Source organism: Callorhinchus milii, unplaced genomic scaffold (assembly GCF_018977255.1).
Source record: "Callorhinchus milii isolate IMCB2004 unplaced genomic scaffold, IMCB_Cmil_1.0 Scaffold1, whole genome shotgun sequence".
NCBI classification, from domain to species: domain Eukaryota; kingdom Metazoa; phylum Chordata; class Chondrichthyes; order Chimaeriformes; family Callorhinchidae; genus Callorhinchus; species Callorhinchus milii.
The window spans coordinates 70,197,537-70,216,234 of NW_024704742.1; the positions used below are offsets into that span (position 1 = coordinate 70,197,537).

An 18,698-nucleotide genomic window follows, 5' to 3' on the forward strand; every position below is an offset into this window, starting at 1 on the left:
AGCTCCGCGGGCTGTCAATCACTGCGCGTGCGTCCCCACGCACGGCTGAAGCCGGGCAGCGCGTGATGCGTCAGTCAGTCTGTGTCTGTCCGCTGAGGAAGTGCAGAGGAGGAGAGGCTGAGGCTGGTGTAACACAGCAGGTAAGGCACTGTGTAACTACTGCACTACACCAGGTAACAGGCTGTGCAACTACTGCACTACACCAGGTAAGACACTGTAACTACTGCACTACACCAGGTAAGAGGCTGTGCAACTACTGCACTACACCAGGTAACAGGCTGTGCAACTGCACTACACCAGGGAAGAGGCTGTGCAACTTCTGCACTATACCAGGTAACAGGCTGTGCAACTACTGCACTACACCAGGTAAGACACTGTGTAACTACTGCACTACACCAGGTAAGAGGCTGTGCAACTACTGCACTACACCAGGTAAGACACTGTGTAACTACTGCACTACACCCGGTAAGAGGCTGTGCAACTACTGCACTACACCAGGTAAGAGGCTGTGCAACTACTGCACTACAACAGGTAAGAGGCTGTGCAACTACTGCAGTATACCAGGTAAGAGGCTGTGTCATTACTTCAATATACCAGGTAAGGGGCTGTGTCACTACTGCACTATACCAGGTAAGAGGCCGTGTCACTACTGCACTATACCAGGTAAGAGGCCGTGTCACTACTGCACTATACCAGGTCAGAGGCTCGGTAACTAGTGCATTATACCAGGTCAGAGCTTGGTAACTAGTACGTTATACCAGGTCAGAGCTCGGTAACTAGTGCGTTATACCAGGTCAGAGCTCGGTAACTAGTGCGTTATACCAGGTCAGAGCTCGGTAACTAGTGCATTATACCAGGTCAGAGCTCGGTAACTAGTGCATTATACCAGGTCAGAGGCTCGGTAATGAGTGCAACACAGCTGATAAAAGACTGTAACTCATGCAGTAAGTAAGAGGTTGCTGTAATTAGTGTAATACAGCTAGTAAGATACTGTGTAACTAGTGCAATACAGCTGGTAAGACTGTCTCTAGCTAGTGTAATACAGTAGATGGGAGACTAACCGATGCAAAGCAGCAAATTAGAGAGAGAGAGAGTGTACGTGTGTGTGTGTGTGTACCTAGTGCAATTTAACCCAGCATAGTATATAGCAACAACAACAATGTGCATTTACACAGCGACCTTCGTGCGGGGTAGCGTCTCAGAGCAATGAACAGTGATGGAGCCTGCCGAGCCACGGGGCGGTGACCATAGTTATAGTCAAAGAGGAAGGTCTTGAGGCGTGATCTGAAAATAGGAAGGAAGGGGCAATGCGGAGGGTTTGAGCAAGAGTGTTCAAGAGTTTCGGACGTAATTGTTTAAAGTGCGGCCACTGATAGTGGAGAGGAGGACACGAGGAATAAGGAAGAAACCAGAGCCAGACGAGAGGAGGCCGAGGGTGTTGGCGTGGGGAATAATCAGGTCTGAGAGGTAGGGCGGTGCCAGGGTGTGAAGGCATTTGAGGATAAATAGTGAGCATAGCAAAGTAGCAGACACAGAACCTTAGTTTAGCTGGCGTTGTGCTTGTGGTATGTATGTGACTGCCGAGGCATTGCAAATCTTTCCCCTATAAAATCCACTCTCACTACCCTTGAGCCATGAAGTGAATGACCAATTTTATCGGGGGAAGTTGCATGAGAATCTTTTTTTTAAAAGCTACCGCTAAAAGTTGTATTTTTTTTTAGGTGGGGTGGTGGGGGGGTATTAAAATTTGCCAAACTTTTTGTGCGCAGAGAGGTACTGAGCATCATCGCTTGTGAATCCTCTGTCGCTGTACTTTTGAAAAGAGCAGGCTCAGTGTTTGGAGAAAAAGAGTTTGCAAGTGGTTTAGTTTTCTGTACGGCGAGAGAGAAAGGAGGAAGGGAAAGTGAGAGGGTGGGGGATAGGGTTAGGAAAGAGAGTCAGAAAAGCCGGATGTTAATCTGTTTTTTATATATGTAGGATTTAATCTTGCTATTCAGTGATGTATTCAGCCGGTATGTTATTACAGTGATGTATTTAGTCCTCCCAATATCGCTCTGTCTCCCGCGCTCTGTCCTGTACAAACCCCCAGTTGTATGATGTTGCTCTCATTCACCATCCCACTGCCTTAATCGTGTTACAACGATCTTTCACACTTGACACAGTGCCCACCACGTCAAAACGCTTCATAGGTAATTTCTGCAAAGAGTGTGTTTTGCAGGTGAACACTGCAGCCAGTTTGCACATTGCAACGTCTCCGCAGACAGTCATGAAGTGAGCGAGTGACAAATTTTATCTGGGCCACTGATTGTGGAGTTTGCAAGCTGTTTAGTTTTCTGCATGGAGGGAAAGAAAGGAGGAAGGGAAAGTGAGAGGGTGGGGGATGGGGTAAGGGAAGAGAGAGAGAGACAGAAAAGACGGATGGTAACTCAGAGAAACTCCTTTCCCTTTTGCGAAAGATCTTTTACCTCGGTTTTAAAGCGCTCCAAGACGCTATCCTGCATGAAGGGCGCCATGTAAATGCAAATTGTTGTTCATAATAATAATAATCCTTGCATTTGATATAGTCCCTTATCATGTTGTCGAGACATCTCAAAATGCTTCACAGGATATACTGTAACGTGGAGTGACTGTATTTTGTGGGTGAAATGCAGCAGCCGATTGCACATAGCAGCATCCCACAAACAGTGATGGAATGAGTGACCAATTTTATTTGTCGGCATGGTTTGCCGGGACACCGGGAGAGAAAAACTCCCTTCTCTGTTCGGATTGTGCTGTGGGATCTTCAATGTCTCATCCGAAGGACGGCACTTCCGACAATTCAGCGCACCCCCAGCACTTCACTGGAGTGTCAGCTGAGACTGAGCTCAAATCCGCGACATGGGGACCGTTTGACACCAATTGCTACAGATATCGATAGACTTCTTACAAATTCAAATAAATGCGGAGGAATTAATGTTGGTTGCCATGGTGATCGCGTCCGCTGTTGTCTTGAACAAGGCTTGTTTGGTCTTTGCTGTTGCGGCTGGGTGGCGGCTGAGAGGATTTAACAGGATTCTCCTGTGTGAGTGGTTTGTCAGGTGTGGACTGCAGCGCTCGATCATAGAATCTTACCGCACAGAAGGAGGGGAGGTCCATCGTACCCGCGACAGCTCTTTGAAAGACGATGACAAACTTGTGTGCAACATTAACGCTTTCTGATCCAGATCTGAGATCTGCCTGTCATTTCTCAACCTGCCTATTACAGGGCACTGTCTCTGTTCACCTGCTCACGTAGCTTACCTTCCTTACACTGTCTGTGGTTGTACGTTTCCCTCTCTGCACCACTTTGTATGTGTGTGTCTCTTCTCTATCCACCAATACCTGCCTGTGCCTCTCTGTCTGCTGTGTGTGCGTCGCTGCCGCTACCTCTGTCTACCTGTATTATACAAATGTAATGTTATGTGTGTTTCTCTCTCTGTAGTGTGTGTGTGTGTGTCTCAGTCTATCTCTCTACCTCGGTCTACCTGCGTGCACGTGTGTGTGTGTGTGTGTCTCTCTCTGTACCTCTCAGACTGTATATTTCTCTGCCTCTTTTGCACATGCCTGTGTGTATATCATGGCGTTGTATGGTTAAGTGTTTATAGAGACATTCAACCTAAGTGAAAGGTGTTAATTAAATGTAATTGTCATTGGAGCCTCAGAAAGGTTTCTGATAACAACAAATTACATTTAAATAGTGCATTTCACATTGGGAGGTTGTCCCAAGGTGCTGCACAGTCAAGGATTTGCACCCGAACTGGAGGTTGGGATCAGGAAAGAGGGTGGGGGGGGGGAACACAATACAATGCAGGTGTTGTACATTACCCATTATTGTCAATGGCCGTTGGGGGCAGAGATTAACTGCCAGAAAGTGTTACCTGTGGTCATATATCCAGCACCTGGAATCCACCTTGATCGGTCGGCAGAGAGTAAAGCAGCTGCTGCTTAAACTCCACACCTCCAATTGGTTGAACCATTGCTCAATGGGAAGGGATGTGTGCCCGAGCTTCAGACAGGAAGATGATGGCAATGGAGTCCTGTAGCTCAGTGGTTAGAGCACTCGCTTTGCAAGCGAGACACCTGGGTTCAATTCCAGGCAGAGGGTGAAACCTTGGGCAAGTTTCCTTACTCCACACACCTAATAATAATCCCTCCAAAACAATAATAAATTGGTCATTTTCAATCCACGACTGTTTGTGGGACATTGCTGTGCACAATTGCCTGCTGTGTGCACCCACAAATATACAGTCAATTCACTTTACAGTCTATTCTGTGAAGCGCTTTGAGACGTCTAGAAGATGTGAAAAGCGCTATATCAAATGCAAGGATTATTATTATTAATGCTCTCAAACATTTTGTGCTGAGATGTGTTGCCCAACGTGTCGCAGGGAGTTTCTGCTACCGACCATCCACCTAGTGAGAGCTCAAACCCGTGCTTGTTGGTTGTCAAATGATCAACTAGTGACTATCCTCCAGAGGGGAGGGGGGGGGCAGCGAAGGTAAGTGGGTTCTCCTTGGATCTGAGCTGGCTTCAACACAACATGTTTGGCAACAGAATGTCATACTTGAGTCAGTCCTCTGTGATGGTCTCTAGTCCGGTTCCTGAGCCAGGTGGGTCTGCAGTGTTTCAGAGCACTGCTGATGATAGCCCAGCCCAGCCTGGCTCATCATTGTGGAGTCCTGTAGCTCAGTGGTTAGAGCACTCGCTTTGCAAGTGAGAGACCTGAGTTCAATTCCAGGCAGAGGGCGAAACCTTGGGCAAGTTTCCTTACTCCACACAGAGCCTAATAATAATCCCTCCAAAACCCAAAACAATAATAAATTGGTCATTTTCAATCTACGACTGTTTGTGGGACATTGCTGTGCGCAATTGGCTGCCGCGTTTGCCCACAAATATACAGTCAATTCACTTTACAGTGTGCTCTGTGAAGCGCTTTGGGACGTCCTCCCAACATGAAAAGCGCTATATCAAATGCAAGGATTATTATTATTATTATTATCAGCAGGACCTGGAAGAGCAGACCAGTCCCTGGGGGCAGGGAATTCTCCCACTCAGCTCCTGTTAACCCTGCAAACCAAATCCGTAATGGTTAGCGTAGGATTGTCCTAGTGGGACAATCAGGGGGAAAGCTTACCAGACAGCGATATCAATGGCAAACAATGCCATTTTAGGTGGTTCGACTCCAGCAGTCACCAAAAAGCACTTAGCTCTCACCAACCTGCGCCTAATATTCTCCAGAATTAGGTAAGCAGAGTGTGCCGCTCGGAGCGAGGGAGGAAGAGCACATTCCATTCCAGACGCGTGTGAGTGGGATGCATAGAACTCTGTCTGGTTTAGATACCCTGAACCACAGTGATAGGTTTCTGTGTGTCAGACCCCTGGCTGACCAAAAAAGACGCTTAAAAAATCCAGCAGTTATGCCTGTAACTCCTACAGTGGGGATCTCTGAGGCTTGACCGTTGCCAGCGTGTGCCTAAACTCTAGGGTTTTAGGTAAGTAGGATGTGTGTATCCTTCAGGGAGAGAGCGAGAGAGGGACACCACACGCCACATAAACAGAAAGCCTGTGTACGGGAACCTCGGTTGTTTTGGAAACTCGAGCATGGTTTCAGGGTGAGTCAGACACATACTTGACTGACCAAAACGAAGATTGGCATTGGTTGATCTTTCCTCTGGAAGTTTCTAGAAAGTGTATGTGTGGGCATGCGTGTGGCCTGCAGCAATGTTGCAACTATCGATGTGCATTGATTGCCTCCGAGGTCGCTGGAAGGTTCTGGAATGGACACTTTTAGCATGCACTGTGCTAACAGATAGCAGGGAGGGTGTCAGGCTGTGACCTTAAACTCCCCGCGTGTGTGTGTAGTGACCTTTCTCCACGCTCGTGCCTCTCCTGTGCTTGACACCATTACGTGGGTCTCTGGATCAGATTACAGTCTCGTTTCGTGGGCTCTATGCTGGCAGCCTCCGGTGTGAATAGTTTGGAGACTTTGGATGCTCACTGTTAGCCTGGCTCAACCTTCTGACTCCAGCGCTCTCACCTCTGAATCAGAAGGATGTGGGTTCGATCCCACATCAGGGAATTTGAGCTCAAAGTCCAGGCTGACTCTCCAGTAAGTGCTGGGGGGAGAGTCGCATTGTCAGAAGGACTGTCCTTCAGATGAGATGTTAAACCTCACCCCCCATCTGTGCCTGTTCGGGGGGACATTAAAGATCCCACGACGTTATTGGAAAAGAGAAGGGAGTTGGAGTTTCACCCCTGGATAACATCGCTTACTCACTTCATGTTGCTGTTTGTGCAACAAATTTGTCTTTGACCTAATCTTAACAAACTGTCTTTGGTTCTAACTTTGACTTTCAATTATCACATTCATCTACAAAATACACAGTTCACTGCACTTTACAGTAAAATCTGTAAAGCGCTTTGAAACGTGAAAAGGCGCAAAACTGGCGTTATTTATTATTGAATCTCCCGCACCCCCCTCCAACCCTCCTCTCTCCTCCTCCGCCCCCCCCCCCCATTCCTCCCTTCCGCCCTTTTCCCGTCCATTCCCTTCCATCTCTCTCTCCTTCTCTCCCTTCCTCTCCCTCCCTCCCTCTCCCTTCTTTCTGTGCAGAAGGTTACTGTCTAAACCCCTGTGCTGCCCTTGAGACAGGACCGATATTAGTATCTTGAAGCCTGGCTGAGTGTGGGAAGGGGTATGTGGGGGTGGAGAAGATATTTCTGCCTGATTTCTTGGGACGTCCTACTGATGTGAAAGACGTTATATAAATGCAATTTGTTGTTCCAGCTCCGGGTCCACCCCCTTTACTTATGTTGTCGCCCCACAGCTTCTTGGGAGGCGGGATGGCCCTGTATTGATCCCACACACACAGACTCACAGCCGTGCGGGGAGAGATGGATTTCACCAAAAAAGGTGAGTGTGAGGTCTTAATGTGTCTGCTCTTAATATTGCATGTGTGCGTGCGCCCCTGTGGAACATTGTGTGCGCCTGCAGTGTTGTGCGTGTAATATTGTGTAGTGTGTGTGAGTGAGAGAGAGTGTGTGCGTGTAATAGTGCTCGCGCGTGTGTGCGCAATAGTGTCCGCGTGTGTGTAATAGTGTGCGCGTGTGTGTAATAGTGTGTGCGTGTGTGTGTAATATTGTGTGTGTGTGTAATATTGCCACTCTCTGTTTAGGATCTGTGGAATATTCAGTAACCAGCTGCTCTCTGACAGGAAATGTTACTATATCAGATCGGAGGCCTGTTTAAGGTTTGACTTGTAGCCTCGATTTAGCTACCAGCCAGGCTCAGTCTCGCACGTCGCCTCTCGAGCGAGAAGCTTGCGATTTCCAGGGGTAATAATCCCTCAAAATAATTTGGTCACTCAATCCACGACTGTTTGTGGGATATTGCTGTGTGCAATTGGCTGCCGCGTTTCACCAACAAAATATACAGTCAATTCACTTTACAACATGTTCTGTGAAGCACTTTGAGATGTCTCAATGACATGATAAGGTGCTGTATCTTATGCAAGGATTCTTATTGTATAAGGATTGTTATTGTATGTTATAAATGTGGTCGGTTGTTAAAAACCCATTTTTCAGGTTCAAAGGTCAAATGTCACGGGGGTGTTCGCTTTGGGGCGGAGGAGGGAGTGGCCAATCACGTCCATTTTGAAGAGAAGTTGCACGACTCTGTGGTGATGGTGACCCAAGAGGAAGATGGCAGCTTTCTAGTCAAGGTCAGAGATTTGGTCGATGCATGGATGGCATCCTGTCATTTGTTTGCTTTTTCCTCTGTCCCTCCCGTCTCCGTACGGAGGGTGGACACCATTCCGACATTCTGTCGCTAAGCGTGCCATGTCACCTTGGAGCTGACTCAGCTCCGAGGAGACCCCACTTACAGCTCAGGGTCATCCTCCATGCCCCCCAACTCTTGCTCTCCATCCCTCTGGTTCCAAATGCAATTTGTTGTTGTTGTCCATCTGAATAGGGCACAGACGAGACCTCGGTTTAACGTCTCATCCAAAGGTCGGATGTTAAAGATCCCACAGGGATATTTATAGTCCAAGGCGTGACCAGCAATCCTAACGATTAATTGCCTGTTTCCTTTACGGCTGTTTGTGGGGAACTTGATATGCGTCAGTTGGCTGCTGCTTTTGACCACACATTAAAAAACACGGAGTCTTGGGAGTGATCTTTGAGAGCGCTTCAAGACATTTTGGTGTGATAACACTTTGGGTTATAAAAATGCAAATTTTGTTTTTTTTATTGCGATGTAAATTATGCATGTGTCTGCACTGCTCTTTTATCACAATTCCGAAGAACGCCTTCTGATGCAGCCTTCCGCATTGCAGTGGTCTGTCTGAAACTACAATATTCCTTGCGCTTAACAGCCGTGTAGTGAACCAGCAAGGGTTGGTTGCTCACAGCAATGCCAACCTGGCTCAGTCAGTAGTTTCTCTCTCCCAGTGTCCTGGCCCACACATTCTCCAGATAAAATTAGTCACTCAATTCATGGCTGTTTGAGGGACATTGCTGGGTACAAATTGATTGCCAGGTTTACTTATGAAATACAGTCACTGCACTTTACAGTGAAGCATTTTGAGACTTTGCTACGATGTGTTAAGCTGCTGTATCAATAATTATTATCTGTTAGGTGCTTTGAGACATTTGTCTTGCGTAGCTTCAAATGAGGGAGAGTGGAATAGATGGGTATGGGAGATAGTGAGGAATGGGCAATCTATGCTGTTTTAGCTGGTTAAACTGCAGCAATTACCCCAACGCACACTCTGGGGTCCCCAAGCCTTGGCTCTTGCCAACCTGTGCCTAATATTTCCCAGAGTTAGATAATCAGGATGTGTCCCTCCAGGGAGAGAGCGCACATTCCAACAATCTTACTCTGGGATTTCCATGTGTAGGTGGGATGCATAGAATTCTCAGTTTGGCTTGGATACTCTTAAGCATGGGGATGGGTTTCCTATGTGTCAGACACCCGGCTGACCACCCNTCACTCTCCAAATAATATATTTTTTTAAAGACTCGGGTGGAGTATAAACGCCAGCGCAGACAGGTTGGATCTTGTGGCCTGTTTCCCTGCTGTAAAGTCTTTGTTAATCTTTTGAAAGGTACCCTGTCTGTGAGTGTCGTGAAACCCCCACTATTTGTGAACAAAGAAAATCGCACTGTTCTAGTGAACAAAGCCCCCCCACCCCGTGTCCGCCCACATTAAGCATCGGTTAATTCCAGGAGACAGCTTTGGCAGAGTCTTTTGACAAGGTAACAATTTTCCTTGTCAACGACTTGATTAGCTGTGTGTTCTCAGCGACTCAGAAGTAGGCAAAGTTGAAAGCCTCACAAGCAAGAGGACCAGGGTTTGATTCGCAGACAGAATGAAACCATAGGCAAGCTTCTTTATTCTACATGACTGTTTACTTAGCAGTAAGTAGGAACCTGGTTGTTAGTCGATTGGTGGATTGCTTTCCGGGGGTAATAATTCCTTCAAAAAATAATAATAATAATAATTTGGTCACTTCAATCCGCGACTGTTTGTGGGCTGCTGCTGTGCACAATTGGCTGCCATGTTTCGCCCACAAAAATATACAGTCAATTCACTTTACAGTATATTCTGTGAAGCGCTTTGAGACGTCTCAAAGACGTGATGAGGTGCTATATCAAATGCAAGGATTATCACTGTAAAGTGGAGTAACTGTATCGTATGGGCGATTGACCACAAAACTCGCAGTCTCTTCAGAATGATGGCGCCCAAGCCAAAGCAACACTTCCTCCAGTGCTGCGCTGGAGCATCACCTTATCTGCACTGAGTGCTGACTGCACCCTCGCTTGCTTGTTTCCATGCTCTTGCAGGTCGGCTTCCTGAAGATTAGCCACAAGTACGAGATCAGCTTCACTTTGCCAGCCGTCCGCAGCTTGGGCCGGGAGCTGTGTGCCGCCCCCATCCCACATCTTCACTTGAAAGTGGTGGATATCTCCCCTGGCACTGATGGTCAGTTCACAGTCTGTCCCACCCAAGCCCCATCACCGCCCCTTCCTCCCATCACCGCCCCTTCCTCCCATCACTGCCTCTACCTATCCCCCTCATCCCCTCCCATGCACACCTACCATCACCATTCCACCCACCCCCCCCCCTTCACCTATCACAACTCCTGCCCTCCCCCATCCTTACCATACTCCATTGGCGGCAGTAGCTCAGCGAATCACAACATTTTATCCTGGCACGTCAAAGTACCTCACAGGATAATAATAATAATCCTTGCATTTGATATAGCGCTTTTCACATCAGCCGTCGTCCCAAAGCGCTTCACAGAACACACTGTAAAGAGAATTGTGGCAGCTGCTTTGCACACAGCACAATAATGATCCCCCTCACCTGCGCCGTTTCCCAAAACACTAGTTTTATCCAGGAGAAACTCCCTTCTCTTTTGCACATAGCACAGCAGGATCTTTAACGTACACCTGAACACAACACCAAAATTACATTTGTAAAACACCTTTCATGTGGGGAGGATGTCCCAAGATGCTGGAAAGTCAGAGTTTCGGACCCGAGCTTGGGGTTGGGGAGGGTGTAGGGCAGAGGGGGAAGTGGGGAGATCGAAAGCACGGTCGAAGAGGAGGGTCTTGAGATAGGTCCTGAAAGTGGCAAGGGAGGGGGCGAGGCAGAGAGACTGTGGGATGGAGTTCCAGAGGGTGGAGGCAGAATGGTAGGTCCACCTGCCAATAGTGGGACGAGCGAGGCAGGGGATGTGAAGCAGGCTGGAGCCCGCTGAGCGGAGGGTGCGAGCAGGATGGTAGGGGGTTAGGAGGTTGCTGAGGTAGGGGGGAGCAAGGCCATGGAGAGCTTTGAAGGTGAGGACTAGGATCTTAAACTGTATCCTCTGTGTGATGGGAAGCCAGTGGAGTCGGCCAAAGATAGAGGTGATAAGGTCACAGAGCCTGGTGCGGGAGATGACGCAGGCTGCAGCGTTCTGGATGATCTGCACAGGCAAAGACGAGGCCTGGGTTTAATGTCTCATGCGAAGGATGGAACTTTGTGTGTCAGTAACTTGGTTGATAGCACTCTCGCCTCTGAGTCATAAGAGTGTGGGACTAAACTGAGGTCCCATCTGCCTATCCAGGTGGATGTTAAAGATCCCACGGCACTATTTAAATGAAGAGAAGGGAGTTTCCCAGTGTCCTGGCCAACAATCCCCCAAAATAAAATTAGTCACTCACTCCATGGCTGTTTATAGCACGCTGCTGGGTGCAATTTGGTTGCTGTATTTCACCCACAAAATATAAAGATAATTCCACCTTCATCCTATGAAATGCTTTGAAACATCTCAATGATGTGATGAGGCACAAAATTTAAAATAAAAAATGCAAGGATAGTTTTAGCTCCCCCTTGCACTCCCTATCACTGCCCTGGAGGCCAGCCTGGACTATGTGAGTTCAAAGTCCTGACATGGGGGGCTTGAACCCATAGCCTTCTGACTCTGAGGTGAGAGTGCTACTGACTGAGCCAGGCTAACACTTTAACATCCTTGTCCTAGTCTTAAATTGCTCCACTATCACACTGCACTGCAGGTGACAGCCTGGCACAGGTGGTCACGCTCTCATCTGCAAGTCAGGGGCTCTGTGTCCAGATTTATCTTTCCGCGGCAAGGTAATAGCTTCTCAAAAGGAGAATGTTACTAGGCAACAGACATTTTATGGATTGGCACACTGAAGAAATGTACTTCTGAGACGTGTGGTGGAGAGCCCAGATTACTGTATACTTGTTTAAATCTTTCTCTCATTCAACCCTGTCCCTGCCACTCCTCCTCTTAAAAGACCTCCTGGGCTTTCATCCACCAAATATACAGTCAATACATAGGAACAGGACGAGGCCATTCAGCCCCTCGAGCCTGGTCCACCATTCTATAAGATAATGGCTGATCTGTACCTCAACTCCAATTACCTGCTTTTGCCCATATCCCTTGATACCCTTACCTAATAAATATCTATCCACCTCTTTACAGTATATTCTGTAAAGTGCTTTGAGATGTCTCAATGACGTGATAAGGTGCTATGTCAAATGCAAGGATTATTATTATAAGTAAGGTGGCAGAGGTGATGTATTGTGAGTTTTGCTGGGGAAGTAGATGGGCATATGAAGGATAGAGGCTTGAGGGGGGGGTTTGGGGATGGGGCAGTAGATTGAATGGACAGTTTGCTCTGAGAGCCGGAGCTGAATGGCCTCCTTCTGTGCCTTAAACTTCCTCAATTCTGTTCCCTCATGGATTTAAGTTCACGATCAGTCCACTTTGCAGTATATCTTCAAAGCACTTTTGAGACATCACAACGACGTTATAAGGCGCTATATCAAATGTAAGGATCATTATTGCTATTACATAGCTTGCTTGTGACTGCTGATTTCCTCCTTTGCTGCGAGTGATGAGGATTCCCTGCAGGGTGCCAGCAGATTTGTCCCTGAGGGAGGAGCAGCAAGCGGCACTCTTCTCCGGCTCGTCCGTCACGGACGCCCAACATGTCCCGTCTTGAGACCCACCTCTTTCGGTCGTCTTTCCCCTCCTCTCGGCTCCCCGCCCCGACTCGCGTTCCTGGTCAAAAGTCGTGCAGTGCTTCGAGACGTCCTCCCAACTTGAAAGGCGTTTAAGTGTGAACTGTATTATACAAGTGCTGAATTGCTTGCTGTCGGGGCGGTGGCTAAGCCATGTTCACCTCTTGTTGCCTGCAGGTCACAAGGTCAAGTGTGAGTACCTGGCCCACAAGGAAGGGGTGGTCAAGGAAGACCTGAAGTTGACCAGCGAGATGTCTGACAACCCCTGTGTGAAGGTGGTGATACAAGCTCGTGTCCTGGGTACGTGAGCGCTCCGAGGGCAACCACATAGTCAACCTTAAAAAGGGCTTCTGCTTGAGTTTTTGGACAGCAGGGTGTCTGATGCAAATGGAAACCCATCACCATGCTTAAGAGTATTCAAATCAAACTGAGAATTCAATCCATCCCACCTACACATGGAAATCCCAGAGATAGATTGTTGGAATAGAATGCGACTCTCCCTGGAGGGACACAGCCTGTTTACCTAATTCCAGAAAGTATTAGGTGCAGGTTGGCAAGAGCCAAGGCTTGGGGACCGCAGAGTGTATGTTGGGGTAACTGCTGGAGTCTAACCAGCTAAAAACGCAGCTTGCTATTGATAGCACTGTTCGGCAAGCTTTCCCACTGCTTGTCCCTGCTAGGACCATCCTACCCATTAGGGCTTTGGCTTGCAGGGTTAACAGGAGCTGAGCAGGATGACTTCCTACCCCCAATGACTGGTCTGACCTTCCAGGTCCAGCCGATGAGCTAGGCTGGGGTGTGCTGTCTTCAGCAATGCCCTGGAATACTGCGATCTCACCTGGTGCAGACCTGGGACCTTGTTGAAGTTGACAAGTCTCTGATTGGGATTGAGATGCATTCAAATACTTCAGGATAGCAGGACTTGTACATGTGTTCAGGCCTGCGAGAGACATCCCAGAGATTTATTTATGGTACCTGATGCATGAAGCCCATTGCTGTGCTTAAGAGGCTCCACTGGGCCGGACGGGAGAATGGATTAGAGTAGTGAGCAGCAGCAAAGACACCACGAAAATGAGGCCAGTCGGATTTTCATCCATTCCGCCCCCTGCTCTCTGGAACTCCATCCTCGATGTCCGCTTACTTGCTAAAACCCCCTCACCTCATTCCAAGTCCGTCTCAAGACGTCGGAGTCCTGTAATGTAGTGGTTAGCCATTTGTAGAGCACTGCTGTGTGCAATTGGCTGCTGTTTCGCCCACAAAATACACTCCAATTTAAAATATATTCTGTGAAATGCTTTGAGACGTCTCAACAACATGATAAGGCGCTATATCAGTGTGGAAAGAGGAGATCAAATGGGCCGCAGGACTGTCTTCAATCGAATGCTAAGTAGCAGAGCTGGTGCAGTTAAAGGCTGGGTACAATGCTGTATATGAATACGGCTGGCTCCCAGCCAGTTGTCAGCATTGTGTGTGAGAAGGAGATTGCTTTGTTCACTTGAAAGACTTTCTGACAGCAGGAAAACAATTTATTAAACTCCACCCTGGTTTAACTTGTCACAGCCACTAAAAACATCACTGTCAAAATCCCAACCGCATTTATTTATGTATTTATACATATGCCTAATAATAGTAGTAATAATAATCCTTGCATTTGATATAATGCCTTATCAAATCATTGAGATGTCTCAAAGCGCCTCATAGAATGCACTGTAAAGTGAATTGACTGTATATTTTGTGGGCGAAAGACGGCAGCCAATTGCACAATGGCTAACTTGCCATATAGGGGTGATAACTCTGATAACTCATCACAAGTTATCAGAAGTTTACAGTACATATATACAGCGTCTTTCACATCAGGGGGACGTCCCAAGGATGTCAAATGTTTGAACCTAAGCTGGGGGTTGGGTGATGGTGGGGGGGTTGTTGGGAGGTGGTGGAGAAAGACGACTGAAGGTTTGTTCAAAGAAGATGTCTTGAGATGGACCTTGAGGGAGACAAGGGGAGGGGGCAAGGCAGAAGGACTCTGAATGATTGATAAGAAGCAAAAGAAATTAGGAGGACTCATGTAATTTATAAACCCTGTCATTGGGGGGGAGAGAAGTTTAATGGGAAAAGGGATGAAATAGATTTAATAGATGAAAATGATGGGAAGATCCTTATTAATAATAAATAATATAAATCCTTGCATTTGAAAGCACCAGGAAGACGTCCTAAAGCACTTCTTAGGATTTGGGCTTCTGTCCAACAGCAACAACTTGCAAATATATCGCCCCTCACGCAGGGCATCTCCCCTCACGCAGCCATGAAGTGAGTGAGCAGCGTTATATTGGAGTGTATTGGTTCAAAGTCCTGACGTCAGGACTTGAACCCACAGCTTTCTTACTTGGTGGCGAGAGAGCTACCAATGGAGCCAAGCTGGTATTTGACTTGCGAAAACAGTGGGAGTGGTGTTGGTTTAATGGGAGATTGCCCGGTGGGTGGGTGGGTAATGGAAAGGAGAGTCCCTTGTTGCATGAGGTGGTGAAAGCACGACCTCTCTGGTTTTGTCCTGGGTTTGAGATGTAACAGACAGCGGTAGAAAGGAGTACGACAGAGCCCCAGGTAACAGACGGTTAGACCTGTCCTTTCCCACCGCTCAGTAGGCTCCAGCCTGCTCCACGTCCCTCATCCAGTGCTCTTCACCCCCCCCCCCCCTGCCCCTCCCAACCATACCCCCACTGGTGGTTGGGCCTCCAGCTTCTTTGCCTGCACCCTTTGGAACTCCTTCCCACAGTCCCTTTGTCTCGCTCCCTTGCTTTCCTCCTTCAAGGTATGTCTCAAGACCCTCCTATTCGACCGTGTCTTTGGTCACCCTCCCTGTCCTCCATCCCCTATAATCCCAACCACCAGCTCGGGGTGTAATCCTTGGGACCAGCTCCTTGGGACATCGTCCTGACGTGAAAGGCGCTACACATGTAATTTGTTGTCTTGTGTAGCCAGCCACGTCCAGGGTGACACAGGACACTCTATGGTTACTGGTGGCCGCTCACATCATTGTGCTTTGTCACCAGAGCGAGTGTGTCGCATGCCCATCACCCCAGTCCTCCACTGGCTCCGTGTCTCCCAACCAATTCAAGTTCTTCGCCCTCACGCCCAAGCACCCTCCTACCTCACGGACTTGCTCATACCCCGTTCTTCTGCCTGTTCCCCTCCGCTCATCCAACACCTCCCTCGACCTCTCCCTCTGCACCACTCCTAAGCGGCTGAGCCTTCAGCCATTGCAACCCAGCCTCTGGCACTCCCAGCCTCTGGCGCTCGTCCCACTTGCCCCTCTATCTTCAAATCTCACCTGAAGAACTAATTCTGTAACCCCACGTATGGTCGCCTCCCCCTTCTCCTTGGCTCGGTCTCCAATCCTCTCATTGCCATGTAAACAAGCTCTTGTTCTATAAGGACCTCTGGGATTTCTTTTGTTGCCTTTGCTGCCACCTGTTGGCAGAGATGGTGAAGTGCTGCCCTCCTGTTACAAGTGCACATCTATGTATACAATACAAAATGACATCTGTAAAGCATCTTTCATCTCGGGAGGACATCCCAAGGCGCTGAACAGTCAGGGATTAGGACCCGAGAGGGGTGGGATCACGGAGGGTGGAGGGTGGCCGATGGAGGGTCTTGAGACATGCCTTGAAGGAGGCAAGGGACGGAGCGAGGCGAAGGGAATGTGGGATGGAGTTCTAGAGGGTGGGGGCAAAGAGAGGCTGAAGTCCGACTGCTCATGGTGGGCTGGACCGGGTGGGGGACATGGAGTAGCCCAGAGCCTGCCATGACAGGTTGATAAGAGGTTAGCAGGTTGGAGAGGTAGGAGGGGGTAAGGCCATGGAGGGATTTGAAAGTGAGGACTAGGATTTTGAACTCGATCCTCTGAGGGATAGGGAGCCAGTGGAGCCGGGGTGGCACTTTCACATTGCTATGCACAACTAACTCCTGTGTTTTGCTCATAAAATCACAGTCAATCCACTTGACAGTATATTTTGTGAAGCGTTTTGAGACGTCTCAATGATGTGATAAGGCGCTATATTAAATGTAAGGATTATTAAATGTGAGGATGATTATTATATTGGGGGTGGGGAGAGAGACTGCTCTACCGGTTTTTGACTCACCTCCTCTGCTCTGGTTTCAGACCGGTTACATGGGACCCCCATGTTGTTGGAGGGCGTCAAGTGCGTTGGCACAGAACCTGAATACGACTCGGAGCAAAGCGACTGGCAGGGATTTGACTAGACAGCACTGCACAGTCCAGCTAAGCTGCGAGTGACTCTGAGCAGCTCAACCATCGAGGGAAGGGACCCTGGCGCAGATCTGATTGAACTCGAGTTCGGTTGAAGACATTTTTTTTTCCTCGTTTTTGTTCTTCTGAGATACAGTATTACCTCTTACAATTTCTTTTGAAATTTTTTTTAAACAAAGCAAAAATAAACTAGGGGCAAATAATGACTGTTTGGTGGTGGCAGGAAGGAGGGGGCACAGAGAGAAATCACTCGATTTTGTGTTTTTTCTTAGCACGTTTCTTAATCCGGAATTTTGAAACGCTGCTCTGGACTCCTGAGTTTCCCGCCTGTTGGAGTGACATTCCCGATGGTTATAAGGAAGGTGCCCTTCACCTCTCTCCCAACCTCCCCTCCCCCCCCAAAAAAACCCCAGTACTTTCTTAATTAAGAAATCCTGTTAAGAAATAGCGTTAAGTTGACTGCTGTGCCTATCTATGTGTGATGACGGTGGGGCTCTGTCAGCCAGTGAGTATGTGCTACACGTTAGGCTCAGAATGTTGTGTGGGGCCAGCGTGGAATGTCTTTATTAAATCATATCATAGCAGAAAATAAATCCACCTTTTGGACTCCCTATCGCTGAATGGATCAATTTCAAGTTTCTCACACTCGTGTGCAAATCACTTCACTCCCTGTCAAGAAGGGTCAGTTGACGATTGGTGTGATCGAAGAAGTAGGTTTTAAGATAATAATAATCCTTGCATTTGATACAGCGCCTTATCACCTCTTTCACAGTGTGTACTATAAGGTGAATTGACTATATTTTGTGGGTGAAACACAGCAGCCAATTGCGCACAGTAGTGTCCCACAAACAGTGAAACAGTGAGTGATTACATTTTTTGAAGGGATTATTATCCTCTGAAAAACCGATCTGCCAATCAACTAACAACCAACTACTTGCTGCTAGGTAAACAGAGGTATGTGGGCTTAAGGAAAGTTGCCCAACATTTCACCCTGGTGGGAATCGAACCTAGGCCCTCTCACTTGCAAGGCAAGTGCTCTAACCACTAAACTATAGGACTCCAAGATGGCATTTAAAGACAGTGGAGTGGGCAAAGAGACAGAATGGTAGAGGGAAACAGGGTAGGGACTGAGTGGTAGAGGGTGGAAGGGAGTTTACAGAGACTAAGGCCACAGGAGCTGAGGGTTCAGCCACTGATGGTGACAGAGTGGACAACAACAAATTACATTAACATAGCCAGTCAGGAGGATGGGAGGATGCACAGCAAATGCAAGTCAGCTGAGCGGAGGAGTGGGGTAGAGATCATCGGAGAGATCGAGAAAAAACTGTTGGAATGAATGGGCGTGAGGAAGAAAGGAGAGCTGGGGAGATCGCACCGCGGGATGGAAACTCAACAATTAGTATCTTTAATTTCATTTTTATTTTAATGTGGAATCACAGGGCTAGAGCCATACAGTAGTCATTTCCTTCCGCAAGCACAGCTTGCTCACAACATTGGTGGGAAATACCGCAAGCCATATCATGGCCTCAAATAATCTCTTACTCCATTTGCACCTTTTGTCAGTTGCAGACCAGAAATCAGACATTTAATAATAATTAAACGCAAAATACTGTAGATGCTGGAAATCTGAAACTGGGGCATGTTGGCAGGGAGAGGCTTTTAAGGGCTAACAGAGAGGGGGGAGGCAGGGCAAGGAAGATAAAGGAGAAAATGGGGTAGAGGACAGTGGATAATGGGTTAAAGAGGTGTTAATGATGCAAAACAAAGGTGGGGGGGGATTGCAACAAAGCAGGTGAATAGAGGTGCCAACATGCCCCAGTTCTGACGAAGGGTCGTGGACCCGAAACATTGACTCACTTTCCTTTCTCCGTAGA

The 18,698-nt window shown here is 47.9% G+C and overlaps 1 protein-coding gene across 6 annotated transcripts; it reads left to right on the forward strand.

Annotated features, from left to right (window-relative positions):
* Nucleotides 1–59: 59 nt before the first annotated feature.
* Nucleotides 60–17,435, forward strand: cunh20orf27 (chromosome unknown C20orf27 homolog). Of its 6 annotated transcripts, none has more exons than XM_042343777.1 (6): nucleotides 60–140; nucleotides 6,847–6,932; nucleotides 7,604–7,740; nucleotides 9,866–10,004; nucleotides 12,735–12,857; nucleotides 16,717–17,435. In XM_042343777.1, the coding sequence occupies exons 2-6, from the start codon at nucleotides 6,914–6,916 to the stop codon at nucleotides 16,815–16,817; spliced, it is 519 nt and encodes a 172-aa protein (XP_042199711.1). In that variant the 5' UTR covers nucleotides 60–140; nucleotides 6,847–6,913; the 3' UTR covers nucleotides 16,818–17,435. The 6 variants fall into 6 exon arrangements, with proteins under 6 accessions (XP_042199711.1, XP_042199728.1, XP_042199717.1 ...); XM_042343794.1 differs by having other exon boundaries at nucleotides 70–140; nucleotides 6,807–6,932; XM_042343783.1 differs by lacking the exon at nucleotides 60–140 and adding an exon at nucleotides 1,181–1,467.
* Nucleotides 17,436–18,698: the final 1,263 nt, after the last annotated feature.

Excerpts from the sequence above, each read along its gene's own strand:
- cunh20orf27 (XM_042343777.1), top strand. Across the intron at positions 7,741-9,865 it reads ATGGCAGCTTTCTAGTCAAG|GTCGGCTTCCTGAAGATTAG; the intron begins GTCAGAGATTTG and ends ATGCTCTTGCAG. Across the intron at positions 10,005-12,734 it reads TATCTCCCCTGGCACTGATG|GTCACAAGGTCAAGTGTGAG; the intron begins GTCAGTTCACAG and ends TGTTGCCTGCAG.